Source organism: Mchenga conophoros, linkage group LG5 (assembly GCF_057382185.1).
Source record: "Mchenga conophoros isolate Kocher_MC1m ecotype Shallow Benthic linkage group LG5, M_conophoros_male_GT1.1, whole genome shotgun sequence".
Lineage (NCBI taxonomy): Eukaryota > Metazoa > Chordata > Actinopteri > Cichliformes > Cichlidae > Mchenga > Mchenga conophoros.
This window is the reverse complement of record NC_140530.1, coordinates 23,632,692-23,656,148: the sequence shown is the minus strand read 5'-3', so window position 1 is coordinate 23,656,148 and position 23,457 is coordinate 23,632,692. Positions and strand designations below refer to the sequence as shown.

At 41.9% G+C, this 23,457-nt stretch overlaps 2 protein-coding genes across 4 annotated transcripts; both read right to left on the bottom strand.

Moving 5' to 3' along the window:
* Positions 1-945: 945 nt before the first annotated feature.
* Positions 946-8,776, bottom strand: sack1e (scaffolding CK1 anchoring protein E). The gene is made up of 17 exons (XM_085275584.1): positions 8,259-8,776; positions 7,449-8,098; positions 6,867-7,013; positions 5,847-5,971; positions 5,334-5,756; positions 5,019-5,075; positions 4,877-4,927; positions 4,718-4,771; positions 4,577-4,627; positions 4,416-4,472; positions 4,272-4,322; positions 4,110-4,166; positions 3,978-4,028; positions 3,680-3,730; positions 3,040-3,241; positions 2,744-2,950; positions 946-1,865 (listed from the first exon to the last, which is right to left on the bottom strand). The coding sequence occupies exons 2-17, from the start codon at positions 7,905-7,907 to the stop codon at positions 1,707-1,709; spliced, it is 2,202 nt and encodes a 733-aa protein (XP_085131710.1). The 5' UTR covers positions 7,908-8,098; positions 8,259-8,776; the 3' UTR covers positions 946-1,706.
* Positions 8,777-8,929: 153 nt separating this feature from the next.
* Positions 8,930-16,648, bottom strand: emp3a (epithelial membrane protein 3a (MAM blood group)). Of its 3 annotated transcripts, none has more exons than XM_085274363.1 (6): positions 15,165-16,648; positions 14,188-14,374; positions 13,951-14,078; positions 13,648-13,750; positions 10,619-10,759; positions 8,930-9,404 (listed from the first exon to the last, which is right to left on the bottom strand). In XM_085274363.1, the coding sequence occupies exons 3-6, from the start codon at positions 14,026-14,028 to the stop codon at positions 9,229-9,231; spliced, it is 498 nt and encodes a 165-aa protein (XP_085130489.1). In that variant the 5' UTR covers positions 14,029-14,078; positions 14,188-14,374; positions 15,165-16,648; the 3' UTR covers positions 8,930-9,228. The 3 variants fall into 3 exon arrangements, with proteins under 3 accessions (XP_085130489.1, XP_085130490.1, XP_085130488.1); XM_085274364.1 differs by having other exon boundaries at positions 14,188-14,337; XM_085274362.1 differs by lacking the exon at positions 14,188-14,374 and having other exon boundaries at positions 15,165-16,643.
* Between the last annotated feature and the right edge of the window lie 6,809 nt (positions 16,649-23,457).

Here is a 23,457-nt window from a genome sequence, read left to right as displayed (position 1 = left end):
TAGCTGTTTTACAACTTTTTTTTTAAACTTTACAAGCTTTATGAATTAAGATTAAGTAACTGAGCATTTATTTTTATACTTACAGCCATCTTCTGTTAATCTTACAGTAATGCATGTGAAGAAAAATGAAGTGATATGATTTATATGCGGCTTATTTGTTCTCAGAAAATTAAAATATACTTTCAAGAACACAATATCAACTTTTCTTGTGTCCTCTAACATAACTGTGGAAACATAATGAGCCTGTTTTATATGTATTTTCAACCACTGTGCCATTGTTTTCTACTCTCTCTTATTTACCATTAACCTCCTTAGACCCGAACTCTTCCACGGCATGCATTTTTTATTTCTATTTGATATTTGGGCTGATTGGGTCCTGATGAATGTAAAAACAAAGATTTACAAGATTTTTTTTTTAACCTAATTTTTGTTTCTGAGAAAAATGAGAGCCTACCACCATAGATAGATAGATAGGCAGGCACACACACACACACACACACACACACACACACACACACACACACACACACACACACAATAAATCTTCACCTAACAGAACTGAGATACACTCCTGCTTACACGGGACACTAAATTGGATAAGAGGAAAAATGGATGGATGGATGTGCATGTTTATTTTCTCTCCTTGCTAGAATAACTGAAAGATCTGAAAATGTACTTTACAACAGTAGAGGTAGAAGTCGAAGGCCAGTATAAGCAGTATGACAGTTAAACTGGATATTTTCTGGTAACATCATTTGTAGATGAGGAGGCCCAGATTACACAAAACAGGTTTAGTCTGCCAAGTTGGCATTGTTAAAATATGAAAAGTGATAAAACAGAATTTAATTTCACATTCTAACTGTGATTTTCACCATAGAATTAACAGTAACTTCAAATAGTAAAACAGTAAAGCCCCCCCCCCCCCCCCCCCAACAAAAAACAGGAAAAACTAAATTATTTGATGATGTAAAATTACAATACATTTCACTATATTTTTTTGAAAGGCAAATAAATATATTCAATATTTAACCGCAATGTTTTCTGTGCTACGTTATACATGAGCTATAGCAGCAGAAGACCACACATGGTGACTCCTGTCAGGTAAGAACAGGACAATTGATAAGTCTCGATTTCTGCTGCAACATTTGGCTTTCAAACTTGTGTTTCTCAAACTTCTTTTATGAACATGACAGTGAGTTCACTGTTTTCAGACATCCTCCACAGTCACCAAATATCAGCAGCCATGTGATGATGTAATCTCAATATGGACCAAAATCTCTGAGGAGTGTTTCCAGCACCTTGTTGAATCTGTGTCTTGAAGAATTGAGGCAGTTCTGGAGATAAAGGTACCAGCAAAGTGTAACTAATGAAGTCATTATCAGTTCATCATCAAAGATCTAAACCCCCCAAGGGGCTCAGTGAAGTCACTTCTATGAACATTTTAATCAAAAAAGATGTTTAGCAAATAACAGAGTGGATATTTTTCCTGGTGAGCAGCAACAATATGACTATTTTACATGTAAGTCACCGTACATGTAAAACATCGTATCCATAATGCCTGTTATCCATGTGCCTGTTACTAATGCTTTTCATTACAGTCTCTGCCTGCTTTGGCTTATACTTTAAGTAGTTAACACTGCAGATGTCGTAAAATATCCACTGCCAGCCGGTTTCTTTGCTTTGTGACAGAACGTGTTCACAGTATATCACTCATGGTTTTCTCCCGCTCCTCCTTTCTTCCTTCCCGAGTCCACACCGAGAAAAGTGTAACTGCGAGGCCTCTCTGTGGGCATTAATGTGGACCTCGCTTTGTCGTTCCTCTTTTCCATCAGGGTAAGACCAGGTGTTATGTAAGATGGCTCATACTGTCAGGGAAACAGAAAAAGAGTATCAGATATTGGCACTATGGCACTATAGTTATATACTTCTCACATATGAGTGAATTTAAAGTTAATGCTACCTTTGCTTTTCAACCTGAGGGTAATTACAGAGATAAAACAGACTACTTAGTTTCTTTTCTTTTTTTTTACTCTAAAACAGTAGAAATGATTCTTGTCGCTTCTAAAATATTTGAAAAATAAATTACATGTGATTTCACTCATTCAGACAATAACTTTTTTTTAAAAATTTGATTGTAGTTTTTAGGGGTCACCAGCCAAAAAGGCAGAAAACCCTTGGCTAATTTGTACTTTCTACACGTATGTTTATCTTTTGTTTGCAATGATTCAAACACATGGATTTTACTAAAAGGAAATTTCACTAAAAATAAATTTTTTCTTTTTTTTGGCTTCTTATTACTTACTTCAGAGTTCTAAGATGATAACTTTTAATACTGAGGAGAAGAGATATTTGCAAAAGGCCACTGTTATGTTTTTGTGGAGTGACAACTGACTTAATTTCAGGTTTATTTCTATAGTCCCAAATCACAATAACAAGGTTCTTTATATTGTGAGCTAAATGCACTGCAGTGTAAGTAAAACCCCAAACTTTCAATTTATCTCCGATGAGCAGCACTAGGAGGATTCTTCCTTTTAACAGGAAGTAACTCCCGGCCAATCCAGGCGCAGGGAGAGGCAGCGATGTGACATAACCCCTCACAGGGATTAAGGGGGAAGAAAAAAGGAGAGCACAGAGAGAAAAGGGAGAGCCTCAATAAATATCTTTCTAAGTCTCTAAGTCCTTTAGTTAGTTAGTTAGTTAGTTAGTTAGTTAGTTAGTTAGTTAGTTAAATCTGCACACTTACAGTGGGCCTGGTATATCTCGGCACTGAGACTCTTTTCTTTTCATGACTTGTAGCTGCGTCTTCCTTGCTCAGATCCCACATGGACTGGGTATGTATACTCTTTGATTCTCTCTTAAGCAGTCCTGAACTGGTATGTGGAATTTTCCTCATGATGTCGCTCAGAGCGGTGAAGTTATCCTCCCTGTGTATGCTCAAGATTATCGGCTTCTGACAGGAGAGAAATACATCTTAGCTTTTCTAGGAGCTCCATATCAAGATGAGATTGAGTGTTTTGAAAGCAAAAGCAGGTTACTTACTCTAGAAGATGGCTTGTTCACCATTTTTTTTGCAATATCATCTGTTTTACTCTCCTCTTCTTTAATAGAGTACCTTCTTGCCTGAAAAGAGTAACGCCTGTATGTTTCCTCGTTTGCTTTGTCATCATATGTAGATGTATTTCTGGTATATAAAGTTGTGCTCCTCTCTGATGGGTGGTGCCTGGAAGTGTCTCTCTCCATGCTGCACTCCATCCAGTAGGAATAAAAAGTGACAAACTTTATTTTAGACATTTTAGACCATTTGAAAATGAAACAACTCTGAATAAATATGCAAAAGGAAAGCTAAGGAAAGCTAAATTATAACCACCAGGCTTTATCCTTTAAAAAAAAGAAGTTTTCCTTGTGTGAACATGTCATTTGAATATAAAAGGATAGAAAAGTAATTTTAAAAAAAAATCATACCAACACACACACAGAAGAAAAATCTGGCATTATTTTAAAGTAGGTACAGTTAAAATGCTTATGACCAGCTTTTCTCAATAAGCCACAAATGTGCTGGATACAATAGAGTACGGTACAATATAATCTACAAAATACACAATTTGGACATTAAATTATTATTTATACAATTATTTCAATAACTTATTTTGGTGCCAGATATTTGGACATGACATCTTACCTTTTTGTTCTTTCTAAAGGAGCTGGCTGTGCTGATGAGGACTCCCTGCTCCTAAATCAAGACCAAGATCAAGATCATGGAAAAAACAGAGACAACTAATTGTCTTAATCATAGCATAGCTAATAATAGGACTTTCTTGAAAAGTAATTTTTCTATGACATCAGTTGACTCTGGAGGCAGATTGTCGTTGACCCTATCAAATACAAATATCTGTAAAAACATCCTACAAACATATACAAATAGATATATTTGGACAAGAAAATTGCCAAAGAAAAAACTTGTATCTTGTTGATCTCACCTTTTTCTTCTGTCTGAAGTATCCGGCTGAGTCGATAAAGACTCTCTGCTCCTAATAAATAATCAAGATCTTAAATGTTTGTGCAAACGAGCTAATAGTCTTAATAACAGCATAGCTCATAATAACACTCACTTGAAAACGGCTGATTTTTCTATGTCAGTTGCAACAGGAGACACGCTTTCAGATAACCTGACAAATACATAAATCTGTAAGAACGTCCTCAAAATATAGATATATTTGGACGTGAAATTTTAAAATTAATAATTATTTTTCCATATATCATGTTGATCTTACTTTTTTACTCTGTCTGAAGTAGCTGGCTGAGTTGATACGGGCTCTCTGTTCCTGTGAAAACAAATAAGATCCCAAATATCCTCAGCCTGGAAAAAACAGACCCCTAATAATCTCAGTCATACCACAGCTAATAACAAGACTCACTTGAAAGTTGATTTTTCTATGACATCAGTTGCCACCGGAGAGATTTTGTCTTTGACCCTGTCAAACACAAAAATCTTTAAAAACATCCTAAAATATTTACAAATAGATAAATTTGGACAATCAATTTAAAAAAAAACTAAGTTGTATCTTGTTGATCTTACCTTTTTGTTCTGTCTGAAGTATCCGGCTGGGTTGATAAGGACTCTCTGCGCCTATGAAAATAGTCAAGATCCCAAAAGTTTGTGTAAAACATTGACATGGAAAAAAAAATCGAATAGTTTGAATCATTACATAAGACTCACTGGAAAGTGGATTTCTCCATGTCAGTTGCCACTGGAGAAAGGCTGTCTGTGATCCTGTCGAATTAAAAAATCTTCAATAACATGGTGAAAATATACATATATTTGAAAATGACAGTCTAAAAATAATTCTCTTTTTTTTTGGTGTCTTATTGATTTCACCTTTTCGTTCTCTCTGAAGTAGCTGGCTCTGCTGTCAAAGGCTCTCTGTTCCTATGAGCATAATCAAGATCCCTTATGTTTGTGTAAATCATCGACATGAGCTAGTAGTTCAAATCATAACATAGCTTTTAATAAGACTCACTTCAAAGTTGAGTTTTTAACAACTTCAGTTTCCACTGGAGAGAAGTTTTCTTTGAATCTGTCAGACACAAAAATCTGAAAAAAAAACATCCTGCAGCACAAAATATTGAAAATATCCAGTTTGCTATTCTGGAAATTACTCAGAGAATAATACAAAAGGGATGGCAGGTTAAAGCAAGAAGCAAGAAGATCAGCTACAGGTTTGGTTAAAGGACAGAATAAATTCTGGCCATGAGAATTTTAAATATGTCTGCTGTATTCTGACATATTTATTCAAGGACTGATGATGATGTGGAGACTAATTCAGATACACTACCTTCTTTTATCCTCAAGATGGTTTTGGTTGTTAGTAAATCCATCCATTAAAGGTGTGTTTTTATCTAACTGCATGCTGTTCTGTAGCGCCATCTCCAGCTTCACCACTTCCCCATGAAGATACAGAGGACTGGTTGGCAAGCTGCTTTCTTCTGAAAAAACTCCCATCTTATCCCAGTCCAGAGGGGAAACAGCACGTGGGGAGGGAGGGTCGGTGATATCGGGATCAACAGAGATCCTTTTCAGAAGTCTGACAGCTGAAATGTCTTTAAGCTGATGGTTTTGGTTCACATGGGTTGCAGTGGAAAGAACTGGGAGTGAACTAGCATACAAAATCCTGAACTCCCGGTCAAATGCATCAACAGCTGGTCCCCTCAGGACGGTGATCAGCTGCCGGTGCAGGTGGGTATCCGTCCAGGTGAAGCTGCAGAATTCAGCAACAATGTTTTGAGTCACTTTCAAGCATTTACGCCTCACATACAAAGACAAGCAGGTGGAAGCCAAATCTGTTTACCTGTAGCTGCCGTGGATGACTGTGTCTAAGTCCACCAGAATGAATTTCTCATTCATTTCCCCAACCAGCTTTCTTCCATCCCTCAAACCAAAACTTCTCCCACCAAGAGCTCGGACCCGTATGTTCTGTCAAAACACAAGGTTTAAACTCAGCATTGCATTACACTAAAACCTGTGACAGTGCCAAAAGCTGAATCGTCACATTGGTGTGTAACGCTGTAAGTACTGTAGGTACAAACAAGACCATGATCTTGATATGATTAAGTGGTACTTTAGGTTTCAAGGTGATATAATCAATGCAAAGGAGTGTAGGCTTGATCCGCTGAGGATACAAGAAAGAATGTCTAAAAGTGCATGTAACAGGTACGACTGTGTATACACTTGGATTTAAATTGATTTTGTGGAAAGGATTGGATATAAGTGTAAACAGGGTTTTAATTCAGCATTCTATCCAAGTATGGCTGAATTCTGCCCTGATTTTACCTTCTGTTCATCTATTTCATGAGCAGCTCTAATGAGAATGCTGTCTTTGCTTGAAAGCAATACAAACTCCATTGAATGCTGTGCAACCAGTTTAGCTGTGTGGCCGATTCTCTGCTACATTCCTACCATCAGCTTGTCAAAGCAAAAAGACAAGACTTGCAGTTTGAGTTCCAACATATGTGCACAGAGTCAAGTAACTCAAACTGAACTAAAGCAATAAAACTACATTTGAAAAGCATTTTTAACTTAAATAAATACAAAAACTAGACTTTGGGAACAAATGTGTGCTTATAGATGTCACTACAGTAGCATGGGACATATGGGAAGTGTTTTTAGTTTCATTCTTTTTCAGCTTAAACAAATTTGCCACCACATTGAGCACAACAAGACTTTGTTGCACATGTTAAGACCAGGATAGCAAATGAAAATATCCCATTCCACAATGCGCTGCTGTGTCCAACTAAAATCTTTGTTTTATTTACTGCCATGTGTGAAGGATGGCTGCTAGGTGTGTGCTGATTTGTATGTGTTGACTCACTGGATGCCAGAGCCTGTTGGACGAGAACTTCTCCTGAATGGACCTTTGGTTCAGGATGATGTAGACAGGGACGCCCCGAGAGGCAGCACTGTGTAAATCTCCAATTATTGCACTATCTGTCAGTCTGTCTATCACGATGGCAATTACCTGAATGACATGAAAATATGCATGTATATAATTTAGCCTGCATTTTTAACTAAAGCCCACTTCTTTCAGTGTTCAGGCCTATCATAAGAATACAATCATAACAAAAAGAAATGATGAAATCATAATGGCTAAAAGTTAAAATTTGATGGTTAATTATCAGAGAAATGCCTAACAACAAAACGAGTTCTTTAGAGGAAGTGCTGCCTCTAAGGCTTTCTCTACGGGAAATCTTCAGGAGTGCAAAAAAAACCCCCAACAATATAAAAATATTTAACTCTAGGAGAAATTTAGCAAGCAAGACAAACACAGGCGTCTTCATCAGGGTCTAAGCATATAACTAATTTCCTTTTAGATATCCTGACTTTATGTACTTCATATGAAAACATAAGCTGTTTCTATTCGTGAAAATAATGAATCCAGCTGAAATTTGCGTACCTGTCTGGCTCTTTGTAACTGCCGTCTGATCACCTCTCTGACTGAAGGTTCCCCTTCTGCAGGAGGGCTGGTGTGGACTGTGACACTTGCCGTTACCGACCAGGGGGTTTTATGAGGCCAGCCCAACTCCAGGCCCGGGACTGGCACGTCCGAGTGGCAGGGAAAGTAACTGGAACAGAAGTCCTCCATCTCTGCCATGCTCTCTGCTCCATTCTCATGTTGTAGCCGCGGATCGTTGAAAGAGTAGCTCTGAACCCAGCTTTTAAACTGGCTGACCTCTTCAGAGGATAAGAAGCAGTCGGGGAGCTCTTTGACGACTGAGTAGAAAGCCTCTGGTCCAGCGCTCAGCAGCTTCTCCACTGCTTCTCTCTCCCTCTCACTATAGATGAACTCCGGGGAGGACTCATCCACCGGCAGGAAAACTGTATCCTCATCCAGACTCTCCTCGTTGTTTGACATTACTGTAGTCTTTCCCGGCAATAAGCGTTAACTTTTTTAAAGCAGTGAAACTCAACTCATGTCGCTCTCCAATCAAGGAAAAAGGAGATTTTCATTCACTCCTCCAGAAAAAAAACAACTCACTATTTCCATTTATGGCAGTTCAGAGATATCTTGTCCTCGCTTGCAGTCGGACTCTACGATTTTGTCCCCTAAAACAACCAAAAAATAAAATAGGTTGAAATGTTTGATGACTAAATCAGCACTTTGTGAAACTCACCTCCTGGGCAGTTTGATCTCTTTGGCTCAAGTGTGATACGATACGTAAGCTGAGAGCAGCTGTGATTCTTCTGTGTGTGTCACCTCACCCACCTGTTATCTAATTTCATTAAAGGCTTCCACTCCTTGTTGCTGACACCATTCCCAGATTCCAGACATACTGCGGAGCTGACGGATCGCTTCAGATCACAGACGCCCTGGCATGACTCTACTTTATCCCCTCTGTCTTCACAGCATATATTGCCGGTTTCCGATTGTAAAGAAGATGCATATACCTGTGTGTGAGGCGTGTAGTGGATTATAGTGCCATGCATGCTTTATCTGAGAAGCTGTCGTGCGCCACGCAGTGTTTTTTTTCTGGGACCGGTCCAGCCTGACGGGTAAGTTTACGGGTAACGTGTAATACTGTATCTAGCTCTGCATCAAACGGTGATAGGTGCAATCTGTAAGCTGTTTCATTTTGATTTCTTTGGAAGTGCTTTAACGAAGCTGTTTGTGTTTCTAAAGCACGCGGGAGTTATCACTGATTTTTCCCCCTCTTCTGTTCCGTTGAAAATGTCCTGATGTTGCTTTGAAAAGATAAACAGCGAATGCCACAAATTGGTGAGCGATTGAATGACAAAGAGGGAGCAGCATTTTTGCAGCCACAGTGTTATGTCGTTAGATTAAACCTCCTCTGCTTTACAAAGCACTTACTGAGAAACAAAGGAAAGCCCACACAGACTGAACCCTTTAAAACACAGGAATGCTCTTTAGCCCAGCTCTGAATGCATGACCTTTTAATGAGTGCATTTTCTCATTGCATAAAAAATATATATAAACATTAAACACAGAAATTTATACATATATTTGCTCACTCAATTATTCTGTAGTAACTTTGAATTCCCTGGAAGCAGGAATAAGAAAACTGAGCTGTGGCATTTAAAGATGCACTTCATTCTCAGTCATCTTATTTCCTCATCATGTGTGCTTATACTCTTAACTGGAGGGACAGAAAGAGAAAGACAGAGAGAGACAGATAAGGTCTCTGAATAAGGTGCCTTCGCTTCAGCTTCTTGTTGGCTCACTGCTTCTTGCGCAGGTGGATGTACAGGACTCCACTCACGAGAAGCAAGGGGACGCACAGCCACGCCAGGATGAAACAGTAGCCAAAGTGTCCTTTGTTCAAGACTCTTGAGTCATCAAAAATCTCCTTTCTGTGGAAGGTGGAGATGAGGCAAGCGGCAAAGTCCGCGAAACCTGCAAACGTTTTAAAATAAATAAACAACAACAACAACAATAAAAAATCGTATTTTAAAACCACATTAGAGAGTGAGTGACATTGCTTAATTTTACAGTCATCGGGTGAGGTGATGAACCTGATACATTGGTTCACACTAACACCTGTCTGTTATTGTTACACTTATGCGTTTTGTTCTTTACGTTTATTTACAGTACTGTGAGCAGAATTCCTCAGGATTTTGAGCCCTAAACGCTCAGCGAGGCTGGTGGGGGGCAGTCAGAAGAGAGAGGAGCATTTATTGTCACTTTAATACACATCTATGATGACTCCCTAAAATATAAGTACAATCATTTTAAGGTTTTAAATATCAATGGTCATATACAGTTTTCTCTTTTATTAAGAGAAGAGGAGCCATGTCATTTGACATATCAGTGCTTTCCAACCTCCAAGAGCTGTCTGTCATGCTCTACCTCACTGGTTTCTAAAGATGCAGCATATATATCCCTAAAAAACAAAAAGATTGTCGGTTGGTCTGTTCTGATTGGCTGCCTGTCCCAAAACCGAAAGTTCTAACTGCAGGTGGGAGGGGCTTCTGTGCCTCAGATGACCATCTTTGGAATATATGGTCTCGCTGAGCGATTATCTGAACATCTACTAACCGAGGCTTACAGGAATTACTTGTACATACTTTTGCCTCATTATCTGAAAAGTAGGTTTTGAGCATGCACCAATGTATCAGCAAAAAAATAAGGAAAAACACAATAAACTGACTTTGAAGGTTAAAAACACTTATTTTTTTTAAGTTTTAAGCAAGTGGTAATAAGACAGGAGCTAATACTGAATTTGTTGAGGACTAGATACAGCTGTGGTTTAACACACGGTGGTGCTCTAGTGAGCCACAGTTTAAAGGTGTGAATCGTGCAATTACTTTGATTATAATCACAACCATCAGGCTACACAAACTGTTGTCAGACCAGTTTATTGATGTTTTGAAGTGCACATGAGATAAGAAAACTGTTTGATGACAAGAAAATTAACATCTTTGTCAAACTTCAACCATATAGAAGAAAAGCATGATTCAAAAAGTTTGGAAAAATAAGAAAGCAACTGTTTTTAAAATTAAATCAATGTAATGGAAGTGTCCAGTCCAATTAATACAAAATTAGCTACTAATTGACTAAAATTAGTAAATTAGTTACTCTTTGCAAAGAAAGAAGAAGTCATTAAATACCTGCAAAGGCCTGACAGAGGCCTGTGATGTAGAACAGGCTTCCTCTGGACATGGTGAACAGCTGACCCAGAAAAACCAGGAAGGAGATTGAGGAGAAGACCACAGAGAAGACCATGAGGGCCTGGATAGACTGCAGCCAGTCTGGAAGAACAAGTTAAAGGAAGAGCATGGCTCACTATGGAGCTTTGAACTGTTATGCAATAGCCAGTGATGCAGAAATGAAATTAGAGATATGAAGTATGAAGTTGTGCGAGCTGGAGGCCCTCACCCGATGAAGCCAACAGAACCACATCATCTGCAAAAATCAGAGATGAGATTCTGAGGCCACCAAAGCGAAAGCCCTCCGCCACTTGGCTGCGCCTAGAAATCCTGTCCATAAAAATTATGAACAGAACCGGAGACAAAGGGCAGCCCTGGCGGAGCCCATCACCCACCGGGAACGAGTCCGACTTATTGCCGGCAATGCGAACCAAGCTCTTGCAACGGTTGTATAGGGATCAAATGGCCCGTAGCGATGGGCCAGACACCCCATATTCCCGCAACACCTCCCACAGGACACCCCGAGGGACACGGTCGAATGCCTTCTCCAAGTCCACAAAACACATGTAGACTGGTTGGGCAAACTCCCATGCACCCTCAAGTATCCTGGAGAGGATAAAGAGCTGGTCCAGTGTTCCGCGACCAGGACGAAAACCGCATTGTTCCTCCTGTATCCGAGGTTCGACTAACGGACGAACTCTCCTTTCCAGCACCCTGGCATAGACTGTCCCAGGGAGGCTGAGGAGTGTGATCCCCCTGTAGTTGGAACACACCCTCCGGTCCCCTTTCTTGAAGATGGGGACCACCACCCCGGTCTGCCAGTCCACAGGTACTGCCCCTGATCTCCACGCAACCTTGCAGAGGCGTGTCAACCAGGACAGCCCTACAACGTCCAGAGCCTTCAGGAACTCGGGGCGGACCTCATCAACACCAGGGGCTCTGCCACCAAGGAGTTGTTTAACTGCCTCAGTGACCTCGCCCCCGGAAATTGGCGGGTCATTCCCCTCATCCCCAGACTCTGCTTCCTCCTCGGAAGACGTGTCAGTGGGATTAAGGAGGTCCTCGAAGTATTCCTTCCACCGCCTGACAATTTTCTCAGTCGACGTCAGCAGCGCTCCGCCAGCACTATACACAGTGCAGGTAGAGCACCGCTTTCCCCTCCTGAGACGTCTGACGGTTTGCCAGAATCTCTTCGAGGCAGCCCGAAAGTCTTTTTCCATGGCCTCTCCGAACTCCTCCCACACCCGAGTTTTTGCTTCAGCCACTGCCCGAGCCGCATTCCGCTTGGCCTGTCGATACCTGTCGGCTGCCTCCGGAGTCCCACAGGCTAACCAAGCCCGATAGGACTCCTTCTTCAGCCTGGTGGCTCCCTTCACCTCTGGTGTCCACCATTTGGTTCGGGGATTACCACCACGGCAGGCACCAACCACCTTGCGGCCGCAGCTCAATGCAGCAGCTTCGGCAATGGAGACGCTGAACATGGTCCATTCGGACTCAATGTCCCCAGTCTCCCTCGGAATGCTGTTGAAGCTCTGCCGGAGGTGTGCGTTGAAGATCTCGCGGACTGGGGCCTCTGCTAGACGTTCCCAGCACACCCTCACTACGCGTTTAGGTGCACCAGGTCTGTCCAGCGTCTTCCCCCGCCACCTGATCCAACTCACCACCAGGTGGTGATCAGTTGACAGCTCAGCCCCTCTCTTTACCCGAGTGTCCAGAACATATGGTCGCAGGTCTGCTGATACGATTACAAAATCGATCATCGACCTGCGGCCTAGAGCGTCCTGGTGCCACGTGCACTTATGGACACTCTTATGTTCGAACAGGGTGTTCGTTATGGCCAAACTGTGATTAGCACAGAAGTCCAGTCCCTATTGCCAGTCTTGGCAGCCGGGGGTCAGTCCGCCAGGGCCTCCGCTCCTGGCCGCCACCCGGCACACAATGCACCCGACCCCTATGGTGCCTCCTGCGGGTGGTGGGCCTGCGGGAGGATGGGCCCATGTCTCCTCTTCGGGCTGTGCCCGGCCGGGCCCCATGAACTAAGGCCCAGCCACCAGACGCTCGCCCTCGGGCACCCTCCCCGGGCCTGGCTCCAGGGCGGGGCCCCGGTAACCCTATCCCGGGCAGGGTAAACTGTTCCCTCGATGTCCTTTTCATAAGGGTCTTATGAATCGCTCTTTGTCTGGTCCCTCACCTCACCGCTCCAGTTCGCAGCCGAGTGTGAAGCAGCGGGAATGAGGATCAGCACCTCCAAATCTGAGGCCATGGTTCTCAGCCGGAAAAGGGTGGAGTGCCCACTCCGGGTCGGGGATGAGTTCCTGCCCCAAGTGGAGGAGTTCAAGTATCTCGGGGTCTTGTTCGCGAGTGATGGGAGAAGGGAGCCGGAGATCGACAGACGGATTGGGGCTGCAGCTGCAGTAATGCGGACGCTGCACCGGTCCGTCGTGGTGAAGAGGGAGCTGAGTGTAAAAGCGAAGCTCTCAATTTACCGGTCGATCTACGTCCCTACCCTCACCTATGGCCACGAGCTGTGGGTAGTGACCGAAAGAACGAGATCGCGGATACAAGCGGCAGAAATGAGCTTCCTCCGAAGGGTGGCTGGCCTCTCCCTTAGAGATAGGGTGAGAAGTTCGGCCATCCGGGAGGGGCTCAGAGCAGAGCAGCTGCTGCTCCACATCGAAAGGAGCCAGCTGAGGTGGTTCGGGAATCTGACAAGGATGCCCCCTGGGCGCCTCCTGGGTGAGGTGTTCCAGGCATGTCCCACCGGGAGGAGGCCCCGGGGCAGACCCAGGACACGCTGGAGAGATTATATCTCTCGGCTGGCCTGGGAACGCCTTGGTATTCCCCCGGATAAGCTGGAGGAGGTGGCTGGGGAGAGGGAGGTCTGGGCCTCTTTGCTTAGGCTGCTGCCCCCGCGACCCGGCCCCGGACAAAGCGGATGAAAATGGATGGATGGAATGGATGGAAGTATGAAGTTAGAAATACTTTCTTACCACTTTGATTGATAGCAGAACACAACCAGGCTTCTGTGGCATTGTCATACATGCAGTAATGCCAGAGGTTGGAGACTTCTGATTCTGTCCAAACCCACCAGGTCTAAAGAAAGAAAGAAATTCAAAGTATGCTCACTCACACATTAAGACAAATATGCAGAAAGGCACATGGCACAAATCTACAGCTGGTATGTTGAGAAGCACCATTCTTTTGCTCAGTGCTCTTCATGTGAAATACAGAGTAACAGCGACATCTGTTGATAGAAGAGGGTAAATTATTTAACACAATTTCCCACGTCTCACCTTCTCAAGGGTGGCAATGACAAGCATGGCCAAGGAGAGCAAATGCAGCACCACTAAGGAGATGAGTAGGAAGACCATGGCTATTCTGAGATTCGAGGACGAGCCTAGAATCGGGTGTGCAAATGACCCTGTGAAGTATGTGAGAAAGTAAAATGATTAATTATTAAAAAGATTTTATAATTAGTCAGTGAACACTCCTCTTTGTTTTCTTCTTTTATGCTATTTAAAGTGACCCACAGATTTCCGTGGCCTGACACACTGGACTCTTTGTCTGCTTCTGGGCAGTTTCACTGACAATCTCTGCTCATTTATCAAGGCACAGGCACGCCACACAGAAGGAAGTGGATGCAGGGGAGTTGCTCCATCTCTTTAGACTCTATCCAGTCTCTGAGGGGCACATGAAAACATCTGCACTCTGTAACATCTGTAAACAAACATGCAGTATGAAACCCTTATGCTCATGATCGAATACTGTGGCTTCTACTTTTTAAAATCTGGATATAAACCTCCAGCGTTTAAATGCACAAAGCATGAAAATCATATTAACGAATAAAAAGTTTTTAACGCTTTGTCAAATGATTTTTTTGTAAACAGGCCTCTGAGTCAAAACAAAACAAAACAAGTAAAACTATTTAAATCTTTTGATAAGTCAGCAAATTTACTAAAACCTAAATCAAATGTTTCCTCTGTGTGACTAATAACTGTCTCTGCAGTAACAGAAGAGAGGAAAATAAACACTTTCCTGAACGTTTGGGAAGCTCAAAGGGGAAATTACATAGCTAAGTAACAGTCTTCAGTTTCAGTAACACATCTGGATAAAATTATTAAATGATTTTTTTTTATAAAGCCTGCACACTACATTAGAAATTCTCCTTTTAAGTGATGTTTTTTTGTCTACTTTTTCAAATTAGAAATGGATAAAATGAAATTTTGAATTTGATGTGTCACCTTATGAGTCTGTAAATCGCACGTCTGTTTACATTGGCACACTTCACTGTGTCGTTACCCTGCCAGGAGTTTGCATTGGTCTGGCATTACAGGGAAATGTTGCTCTTAAATCTCAGATGATCCAGAAAGACAGCGCTAAGTTATACTGTACAAAACTCCAGCATATCTCAAGATTAACACAGAAAGTGTAACTTCATAAAAGCTCAGAGAAGTATTTTGTTAGTCTCTTTATAATCCTCCCTAACAAGTGTGAGTAAACTTCTTACCCGTTTCAAAGCGTTGGAGTCGAGAGCTCGAGAGAGATCCTCAGATACTTTTCCCTAGTGACTCCTATCCACTATCTCTGCTTTTTCGTTCCTTGCAGAGGTTTTTGCTTGAACACTTGGAGAGAAGGGCACCGAGGAGGAATGCAGAGTTAGACATAGGAGGAGTTCTCTACAGCCATTTCCTCCAAACTTTCCCTGCCCTCCCCCCAAATCTGTGGTCGGGACCAGCCCGATACCAAAAAATAACATTCCTGTGGACCTGCGTGAACACAGAACATATTCTTTGCAGTTTCCTGCACACATCCCATCTGTACCGAAAATATGGGTCATAATAATAACAACACTGTGCTCATTAGGGGGTGTGTTGAAAAATGAAAAGGATCCCACAGCATTTGTCATGATACTGCTAGATGTGTGGGCAGCACATGATTAAATTGCTACAGACAGATTTATGTGCCAATGCTGCATTCCTGCTCATGCTGTTTATTGAGCCTTGCAGCTTGGTATGAACACCACTACATCACTTCCTACGTGAGGCGACGGAAGGACAGGAAATAAGGGCTGATTCCTGCCCACTTTTGATTGTAAATGTAGAAGAAATCTCAGACCACCCAGAATAAAACACACACCGTTTCATCCTAAATTGAATCCCAAGAGACGATAATGATTTGTCTTTAAACTCAACTTCATCAAGTTGACGTCATTCACGGTAAAGGTTTACTTAATTGTCCTGCCAGGTAGTAGACTTTGTCTCACTAATGAGAGACTGTCTTCTGTGTACCTGAAGTAGTGTCAAGATTAAAAAATATCAAATACAGAAAATAGGAAGAGGCTGGATTATTTTTACTGTTGTATTCATGTTTAGGAAGCACTTTGGTTCATTGAATTGTTGCTTATTATGCGGTTTCATTACAGCGCCACCTTAATACACATGAACTTATTGAAGACATCATAGCCCGTGAAAGTAAAATTGTAGTTTTAAAAGTACAGTACTGGGCTTGAGATTGCATTTTGCTAGGAAAATGGGATATAGGTGCCAGCATTTATTGGAATATGTGCACACATATACAGCATATAAAACAAAAACAGAGTTTATACAATTCTAACAAGTTTCGTAGACAATGTTTGTTATGACCACCTTTATGCTCTCACGCAGCAGGCTTGGTTGTGGTTCCGAGGATCTCTAGAAGTAGAATTTGAGGCAGAGCCTTCAGCTCTCAGACCTCTCTACTATGGAGCCAAATCCCAGTTTGCATCCTGGAGACAGACACCCTTACTAAATTTAAGGTTAGCCTAAGCCCTAAGACAGCTGGGATAGGCTCCAGTGACCCCCCGCGACCCTGAAAAGGAAAAAGGAGAAGTGGATGGATGACTTAGTTATGGTGCTATAGGCTCAGATTTCATGGAAGGTACTGAGCACTTCTTGTCCATTCACCTCTTTTCACTCCTCAGGTGTTTATATCCCACTGCAGCATGTCCTTAAATCCTTGTGTTCTCTTTCCTTCCTCTCTTTTCTATTCTTCTCTTTCCCCTTCACCCCCAATCAGTCACAGCAGATGGCTGCCCCTCCCTGAGCTTGGTGCTGCCAGAGGTTTCTTCCTATTTAAAGGGGTTTTTCCTTCACACTGTTGCTGAGTTTTTGCTCATAGAGGATCATTTGATTTTCCTCCAAATACTGTAAGGTCTTTAACATACAGTGTAAATTGCTTTGAGGCAACTTTAGGTGTAATTTGGCACTACCTAACTAAACCTGCACTGAACTGAGTTCACTGAGGCAACTTTTCTTGTCATTTGTTTTAAGTCATCGTCAGGAATAGTTCTCCACACATTTTAAAGGACATTTACCTTTTTTTCCATATCCAGATGATCCTGCACTGCTTCAGTGAGCTGAGGTCCAGGTACTGGGGAGGTTAACCCTTGATTGTGGTTTTCCCCTCTATCCAGGTAGGGTTTTACTGAATTGACAGGTCGTTTGGGATCATTGTCATGCTCGAAAACCAAACTGATATTTTTATCAAGATCTCCAGCACCAGTGGTGGAAATACAGACCCAAACCATGACAAAGCCTACACTGTGTTTCACGGATGGCTGTTGACGCTCACTGTTGCACCTCTCTCCTCAACTCTGTTGATACTTACAATGATTGGAACCAAAGATTTAAACTTCCAAAAGACCTGCTGCCACAGTTTTTCCAGTGCAGTTGTGTATAATATGGTACCTCATCATTTTCTCCATTTCCCTTCCATAACAATGGCTTCTTGACAGCCAACCTTCACTGCGATAGTTTCTGGTGAAGGTTTAGCGAAAATCAACTAAAAAGGCCACAAATCAAGTTTGTTTGTTTTTTTTAAAGGAAAGACAGCACACCATGCTGAAATATTCCACTTTGACTAATAGCACTTTGTTTGCAACAATAAAGTCATTCCCAAAAACAAATCTCTCTTCCACAACAAATAACAGTCACTACAGTAACATGAGGAAAATAAACATTAATCCTTTCGTAATCTGAAGCATCCAGGAAGCTCAAATGGGAAGTGACATCATAAAGTAATACTCTTCAGTTTCAGTTCACTAATACAGCAGGAAAACATGAGTAAACTGATTATTATTATGAAACCGATTTATATTAAAAAAAAAAAAAAAAGCGGACGCTACATGTAACTTTATAGCTCTGTACATTAATGCAGCAGTGCACATTTTAATTGTCAGGAATTTTTATTGGTTGTATTGGAAATCTTCCCTCCAAAATTTTGAGATAACTGGGAAATTGAGGTTGTACTTCTTTGTCAGACTTCTGGGTTTTCTAGGGCATGGGGGTTATTAATTCTTTATTTATCCAGGTAAAAATCTCATTGAGATTATTCATCTAATTTCCAAGAGAGACATCATGGCAGCAAGAGTTAAACACATGTACCACATAACTACTTAAAAACCAAATACAATATTCTGTATAAACATGTAAAAAATATACAACAATGATTTAGAGCAATATTTAAAAACCAACCACACCAACTAAGAATTATTCTCCACTTTCAGATAGACTTAAAGTTCCAAAGGAAACCAATGTTGGATGCAAAAGACATAGAGAGAAAAAAAAGTGCCTTTATGAAAGTGTGTGAAAGGGTGGATGAGATAAAGTATAAAGTGCTTTGAATGCCCAAGTGCAGTAGAAAAGCAAACATTTTCATAAATGTTCTGTATTTTGTTACTATTTGAGCACATCTTCAAAGACCAATGCTGTAACATTTAACCAGGGCTGTGCAGGGGCAGGTGCTCAAAATTAAAAAGGAGTGCATAGAACCAGGCTGAATAACAACAACCCACATTCATCAAGAATCTAAAATAATATAGAATTGCATCATACTATCACTCATCAGGTGGGGACAATGCAAAGCAACCATAGCCTATATTTTACCTGATGGGGTACAATGTTACTGCTGCTGATAGTGCTGGAGGGCAGGGCTGTGTTGATCTGAGACTGTAGACATCAAGTCCAGAGGAGAAATGCTAGCTGATTAAAGTAGTGTTGTGAAATAATACAACACAAAGATTGGTGACAGCTCTTGGAACCATAGGGCAACAGATTTAAAAACTGGGAAATAAACTGAAACTGTAGAGATCCATAGAGATACAAGTTTGCTGCAGAGAACGTTGGCCGGGGTCCACCCTACTATAAACCAAATTGCAGAGAACCTATGAGGATCCTACTCACCACCCTTCAACAGTTACACAGCTTAAACAGTTGCTAGGGGAAATGAATCCGAGCTGCAATGCTTAAAGACAACCTGTGATTATCGCCACTTACAACAGGAAAGAGAGAGTGCCAAGTGTCAGGGGGAGTCAGGAGTAGGCCACAGCTGCACCAGCCTCCGATTAAAGAGCTAAGGGAGGGGTGAATGTTCATGCTGCGTTCACAAACACCATGCATGAACAAAACATCTCCTACAAAATATTACCCACAACATTAGAGTAGCTTGAGAAGGCGATATCGGCCTGCGCATCCAATTAGCATTCGCCCACGTTATGTTTTACCCGTGTAAAAGACAACGAAAATTTTTAGCGTCAGATTTTTAAATCCCAGAGTTTGTCCGAGGGCCCTCCTCCGTCGTCGCAGGACTGTACCGTTACAACGACGGGAAGAAAACAACGCGCTCACGGTGTTCGGTGTTCGGATTTTCAAAGGCAGTTTGAGACAATTGCGGCCAAAAAAAAAAGAAAGAAAGAGTGGTATGAGACCGCAGTTAAATGAGCCGCGGTCAAGCCATCCGCCTCTTATCCGCCACATAAAGTTTCTTGCGCTTCTACACTTGCCTTTACGGCAGCGCCTGTTTTCCTTCACACATACGCGCGCACACATATTGCATTGGGATAGCCTGGTTCCCCTTACTGTACCTCTGGGCCAAGTTTAATCACTATCAATTGCAATATTCCACAAAAATTAAAGGACAGTTATGCTCATGCTCATGTTCAATACAGTTAATGCAAAACAATCACATCACATTCACAAATTCATTAAAAATCATTCTTGATAGTTGACGTCATACTTTAAACGCATTCCTCCTCTGAGCTACCTATTGTGTCTCTGGACCAAGTTTCATCTGAAACTGCTTTTATACTCCCAAGAAATAAAAGGACAAGTCTGCTCAAATGTAAAAACTTTAAAGGAATGTGATAACGTAATGTTAAAATGTATTCAAAATCATTTGTTATAGTTGACACAAATTTCTCCTCTTCTTGGACACCCACACTATTCGTGTGCAAGATTTTGAATTTTCTGTAAAAAAAAATAAAATGTTTAGGGTCACATTAAAAAAAAACCTTTTTTTGCACTTTAACCTTTGCCTGACGTTCCTTCACTGCTCGGTCCATCACAATACTCAAAAGTTAAAGCAAAGATAACATTTCCTAATTTTAGAATAATCAGAATCAAAATGTCTTTATTGTCATTGTCGCAGGTACAACAAAATTAAAAGTGCTCTCCGATCAGTTGCATCATCAATAGAAATATAAAAATAAAATAAAATAAAATAAAAATGTAATAAAATCAATCAATGAAATACTTAATATCAAGTGCTAATAAGAATAGTATGAGCAAACATTCACATATATTCCCACAAACATGCTTCAGTCAGTGCATAGATCATTTCAAGAGTGGTATTGGCGACTGTCAAACCTTTGAGTCGCCGAGCAGCTGAATACGGGAATAATGTTGACGCGCCCGCTGTTCAAAACGTAAGTCAAAGTTCCAATTTAAAAAACTCCTTTATTTGTTATCAAAATTCTTGAAATCCATCCAAAACTCCCATCTCTGCAGGACCTGTACACCTCCAGGACACTGCGGCGTGCAGCTCGGATCTCAGCTGACCCTTCTCACCCTGGACACAGTCTGTTTGACCTGCTCACCTCAGGCAGGAGGCTCCGGTCCATTCGCACCAGAACCTCTCGCCATAAGAACAGTTTCTTCCCCTCTGCTGTTGGACACATGAACAATAAACGTACGACTGTCCCCACCACTAACTCATGACCCTACGCTGTGTTCACTGCATGATTCCATGTTTTGGCACTGATCACCACCTGCACTCATGTATATATCTTTCTACGTAGCACTTTTAATTCTTATTCTTACTTTTATTTTTTCATGTCTATTTAAGCGCAATTTATGACAGTATGTTTGCACTGAAGCACCGCAGCAATTTCCTAATGTTGTAAACCTGCTCAACATTTGGCAATAAAACCCTTTCTGATTCTGATTCTGATTCTGAAAAAATGGTGATCAAAACATTCCAGGCTTGAGCGGTCAGCAAGTCAACTTCCCCCATCACCCACTCATTCAGAAAAATTCCCTCGGGCTGCAAACAGGTGACATTTAGACATATTATTGCTGTTGGGTAAAAGTTGTGTTTGAGTCTATTTGTGACTGTACTGTCTTCCCGAGGGCAACATTTCAAACTGGGAGGGGCCAGGGTGGGAAGTATCTTTTATAATGTTCTGAGCTTTTTAAGCAAGTATTGTGTAGCTCTTCCAGCGTGGGGAGAGGGCAGCCAGTGATCCTTTGGGCGGTGTTCATGACCCCTTGGAGTGGTTTCCTCTGAGCCACAGTGCTGCTAGTGTACCGGATGCATATGCAATAGGTTAGTACACTCTCGAAGGTGGCTCTGCAGAAGGACACCAGCAGTCTCTGTGTAATATTTTTCCTCCTGAGAATTCTCAGGAAGTACAGTCTCTGTTGGGCCTTTTTCAGCAGCTCAGAGGTGTTCATACTCGAGGAAAGGTTCTCCTCTATGTTGACTCCCAGGAAGCGAAAGTTTGCCACCCTCTCCACACAGTCGCCTTTAATGATTAGTGGTGGTATCTCTGCCTTTTTTCTTCTGAAGTCTATTATGAGTTCTTTGGTCTTTGAAGTGTTGAGGAGGAGGTTATTGGCCTTACACCATGACGACAGCTGCTCCACCTTATCTCTGTAAGCAGACTCATCACCCCTGGAGATGAGCCCCACCACTGTGGTGTTGTCTGCAAACTTCACAAAGGTGTTGCTCTGGTGGACAGGAGTACAGTCGTGAGTGTAGAGAGAGTAGAGCAGTGGACTGAGCACACAGCCCTGGGGTGAGCCAGTGCTGAGACTCAGGCTGAGGATGTGCGATGGCCAACTCTCACTCTCTGTCTACAGTCCAAGAGGAAGCTGTTGATCCACAAGCAGGTGGTGTATGGAAGCCCCAGGTCTTGTAGCTTCACCACCAGTTTGTGTGCAAGGTTGGTATTAAAAGCAGAGCAGTAACCCCTGAAAAGCATCCGCACATAGCTGCTCCATGTGCTATGGCTACGGTGTCTTCCGTGGATCAGTTAGCTCTGTAGGCAAACTGGTGTGGATCCAGGCTCCGAGGCAGGGCTACTGTGATGTGTCTGTGGACCAACTTCTCAAAGCATATCATTATCACTGGGGTGAGTGCCACTGGTGTGTAGTCAGGCTGGTGATGTGGGGCTTCTTAGGCAATGGGACTACGGTGGAGGACTTGAGGCAGAATGGGACAGTCGCCTGTGCGAGGGATTTAGTGAAGATCCCAGCCAGGTGTTCTGCACAATCCCTCAATATTTGGCCTGGCACTCCTTCAGGACCAGCCGCCTTCCTCGGGTTGACGGCCCGCAGAGTGCGCCTCACCTCGTGTTCTTCCAAGGTGAGGGTGCTGCTGCTGTGGGCCGCGTGTTGCAGCTGTGGCTCCAATACCTCGGGTACCACGGCCACAAAGCGGGCGAAAAAGATATTCAGTTCCTCCGCCAGCTCCAGGTCACCTTCCGTATCTCAGAGGTAGATCACCCAGTGTCACAGAGTAGCTAGCACTGCTTCCATCTAAGTGAAGAGCAGATTACCTGTATATTGAGCAGGGTATGAATGCAGCCAACATTTTCAGCCCCGCCAGGTTAACCCTTTAACAAATTAGCCTTGTATGTTGACTAAGAACCAAAAGGCTTAATAAAAATGATATTTAGAAGGCAGTAAATTGGTGGGTTTTTTTATTTTACTTTGACTAAACGTAAACTTCAGAGTGGCGGACCTTAACGCTACTGAGGTCTCAGAGTGAGGATTGGTGGCTAAATATTGGTGGTGGCAGTATAAATACTCACGTATGTTGCTGTTGCCATCCCGTTTTCTTTAGTAGCAAGCCAGCTAAGTGCAGATATGCGCGCGCCCCTTTAAGGGGTCTAGAAAAAGTGGGTCAAAGTATTGGCGCAATCTATCTTTATTTTTTAATCTAAATGAGATGAATTATCATTGCCTTTTAAATTTAAAAATACAATATGATGTTATCAACATAGATCATTTAGGATACATTAAATAATTAAATTAAATTAATTAGTTTAGATAGACTGTTCCTCTTTCTTTTTTTCTTTTTCTTTTTACCTTTTCCCCACAAATGCAACACCAAATCTCATATTTTATTTGTTCTAGATAGGGTGATCTCTAAATGGTTTGTCAAACAGAGCAACCTCAGCCTCATTTCAAAACTAACTTTAAAAGACGATATCAAACATTTTTAAGTAAAATTGCTTTTTCTTCATCACAAGCTAGCTGGTGTTATCTGCTAAAAGGCCTTTAGCGAGTAGGTAAAGTTCTAGAATAAACCAGTTAATTGTAATGTTAAAAATGACCTTATGACTTTCAAATGCGTAGAATTCACTTTTTACTTACCATGTTTTATTTCTTAGTAGTGGAGAAGTCCAGTGATATGTGATCAGGTCACAGTCTAGTTGAAAATTGCAGTTTGTGAAAACTTATGTGGCTTCTTCTGAGGCTTGT

Bases quoted from the DNA above. Each gene is read 5' to 3' on its own strand.
- sack1e (XM_085275584.1), bottom strand. From the start codon at position 7,907: ATGTCAAACAACGAGGAGAGTCTGGATGAGGATACAGTTTTCCTGCCG. The intron at 4,323-4,415 runs GTGAGTCTTGTT...TTGTTTTCACAG, and splicing joins ATAGAAAAATCAACTTTCAA to GAACAGAGAGCCCGTATCAA. The intron at 1,866-2,743 runs GTAAGTGTGCAG...TTTCCCTGACAG, and splicing joins CGAGATATACCAGGCCCACT to TATGAGCCATCTTACATAAC.
- emp3a (XM_085274363.1), bottom strand. From the start codon at position 14,028: ATGGTCTTCCTACTCATCTCCTTAGTGGTGCTGCATTTGCTCTCCTTG. The intron at 10,760-13,647 runs GTAAGAAAGTAT...TTGTTCTTCCAG, and splicing joins TTCTGCTATCAATCAAAGTG to ACTGGCTGCAGTCTATCCAG. The intron at 9,405-10,618 runs GTATTTAATGAC...AAACGTTTGCAG, and splicing joins CCTCTGTCAGGCCTTTGCAG to GTTTCGCGGACTTTGCCGCT.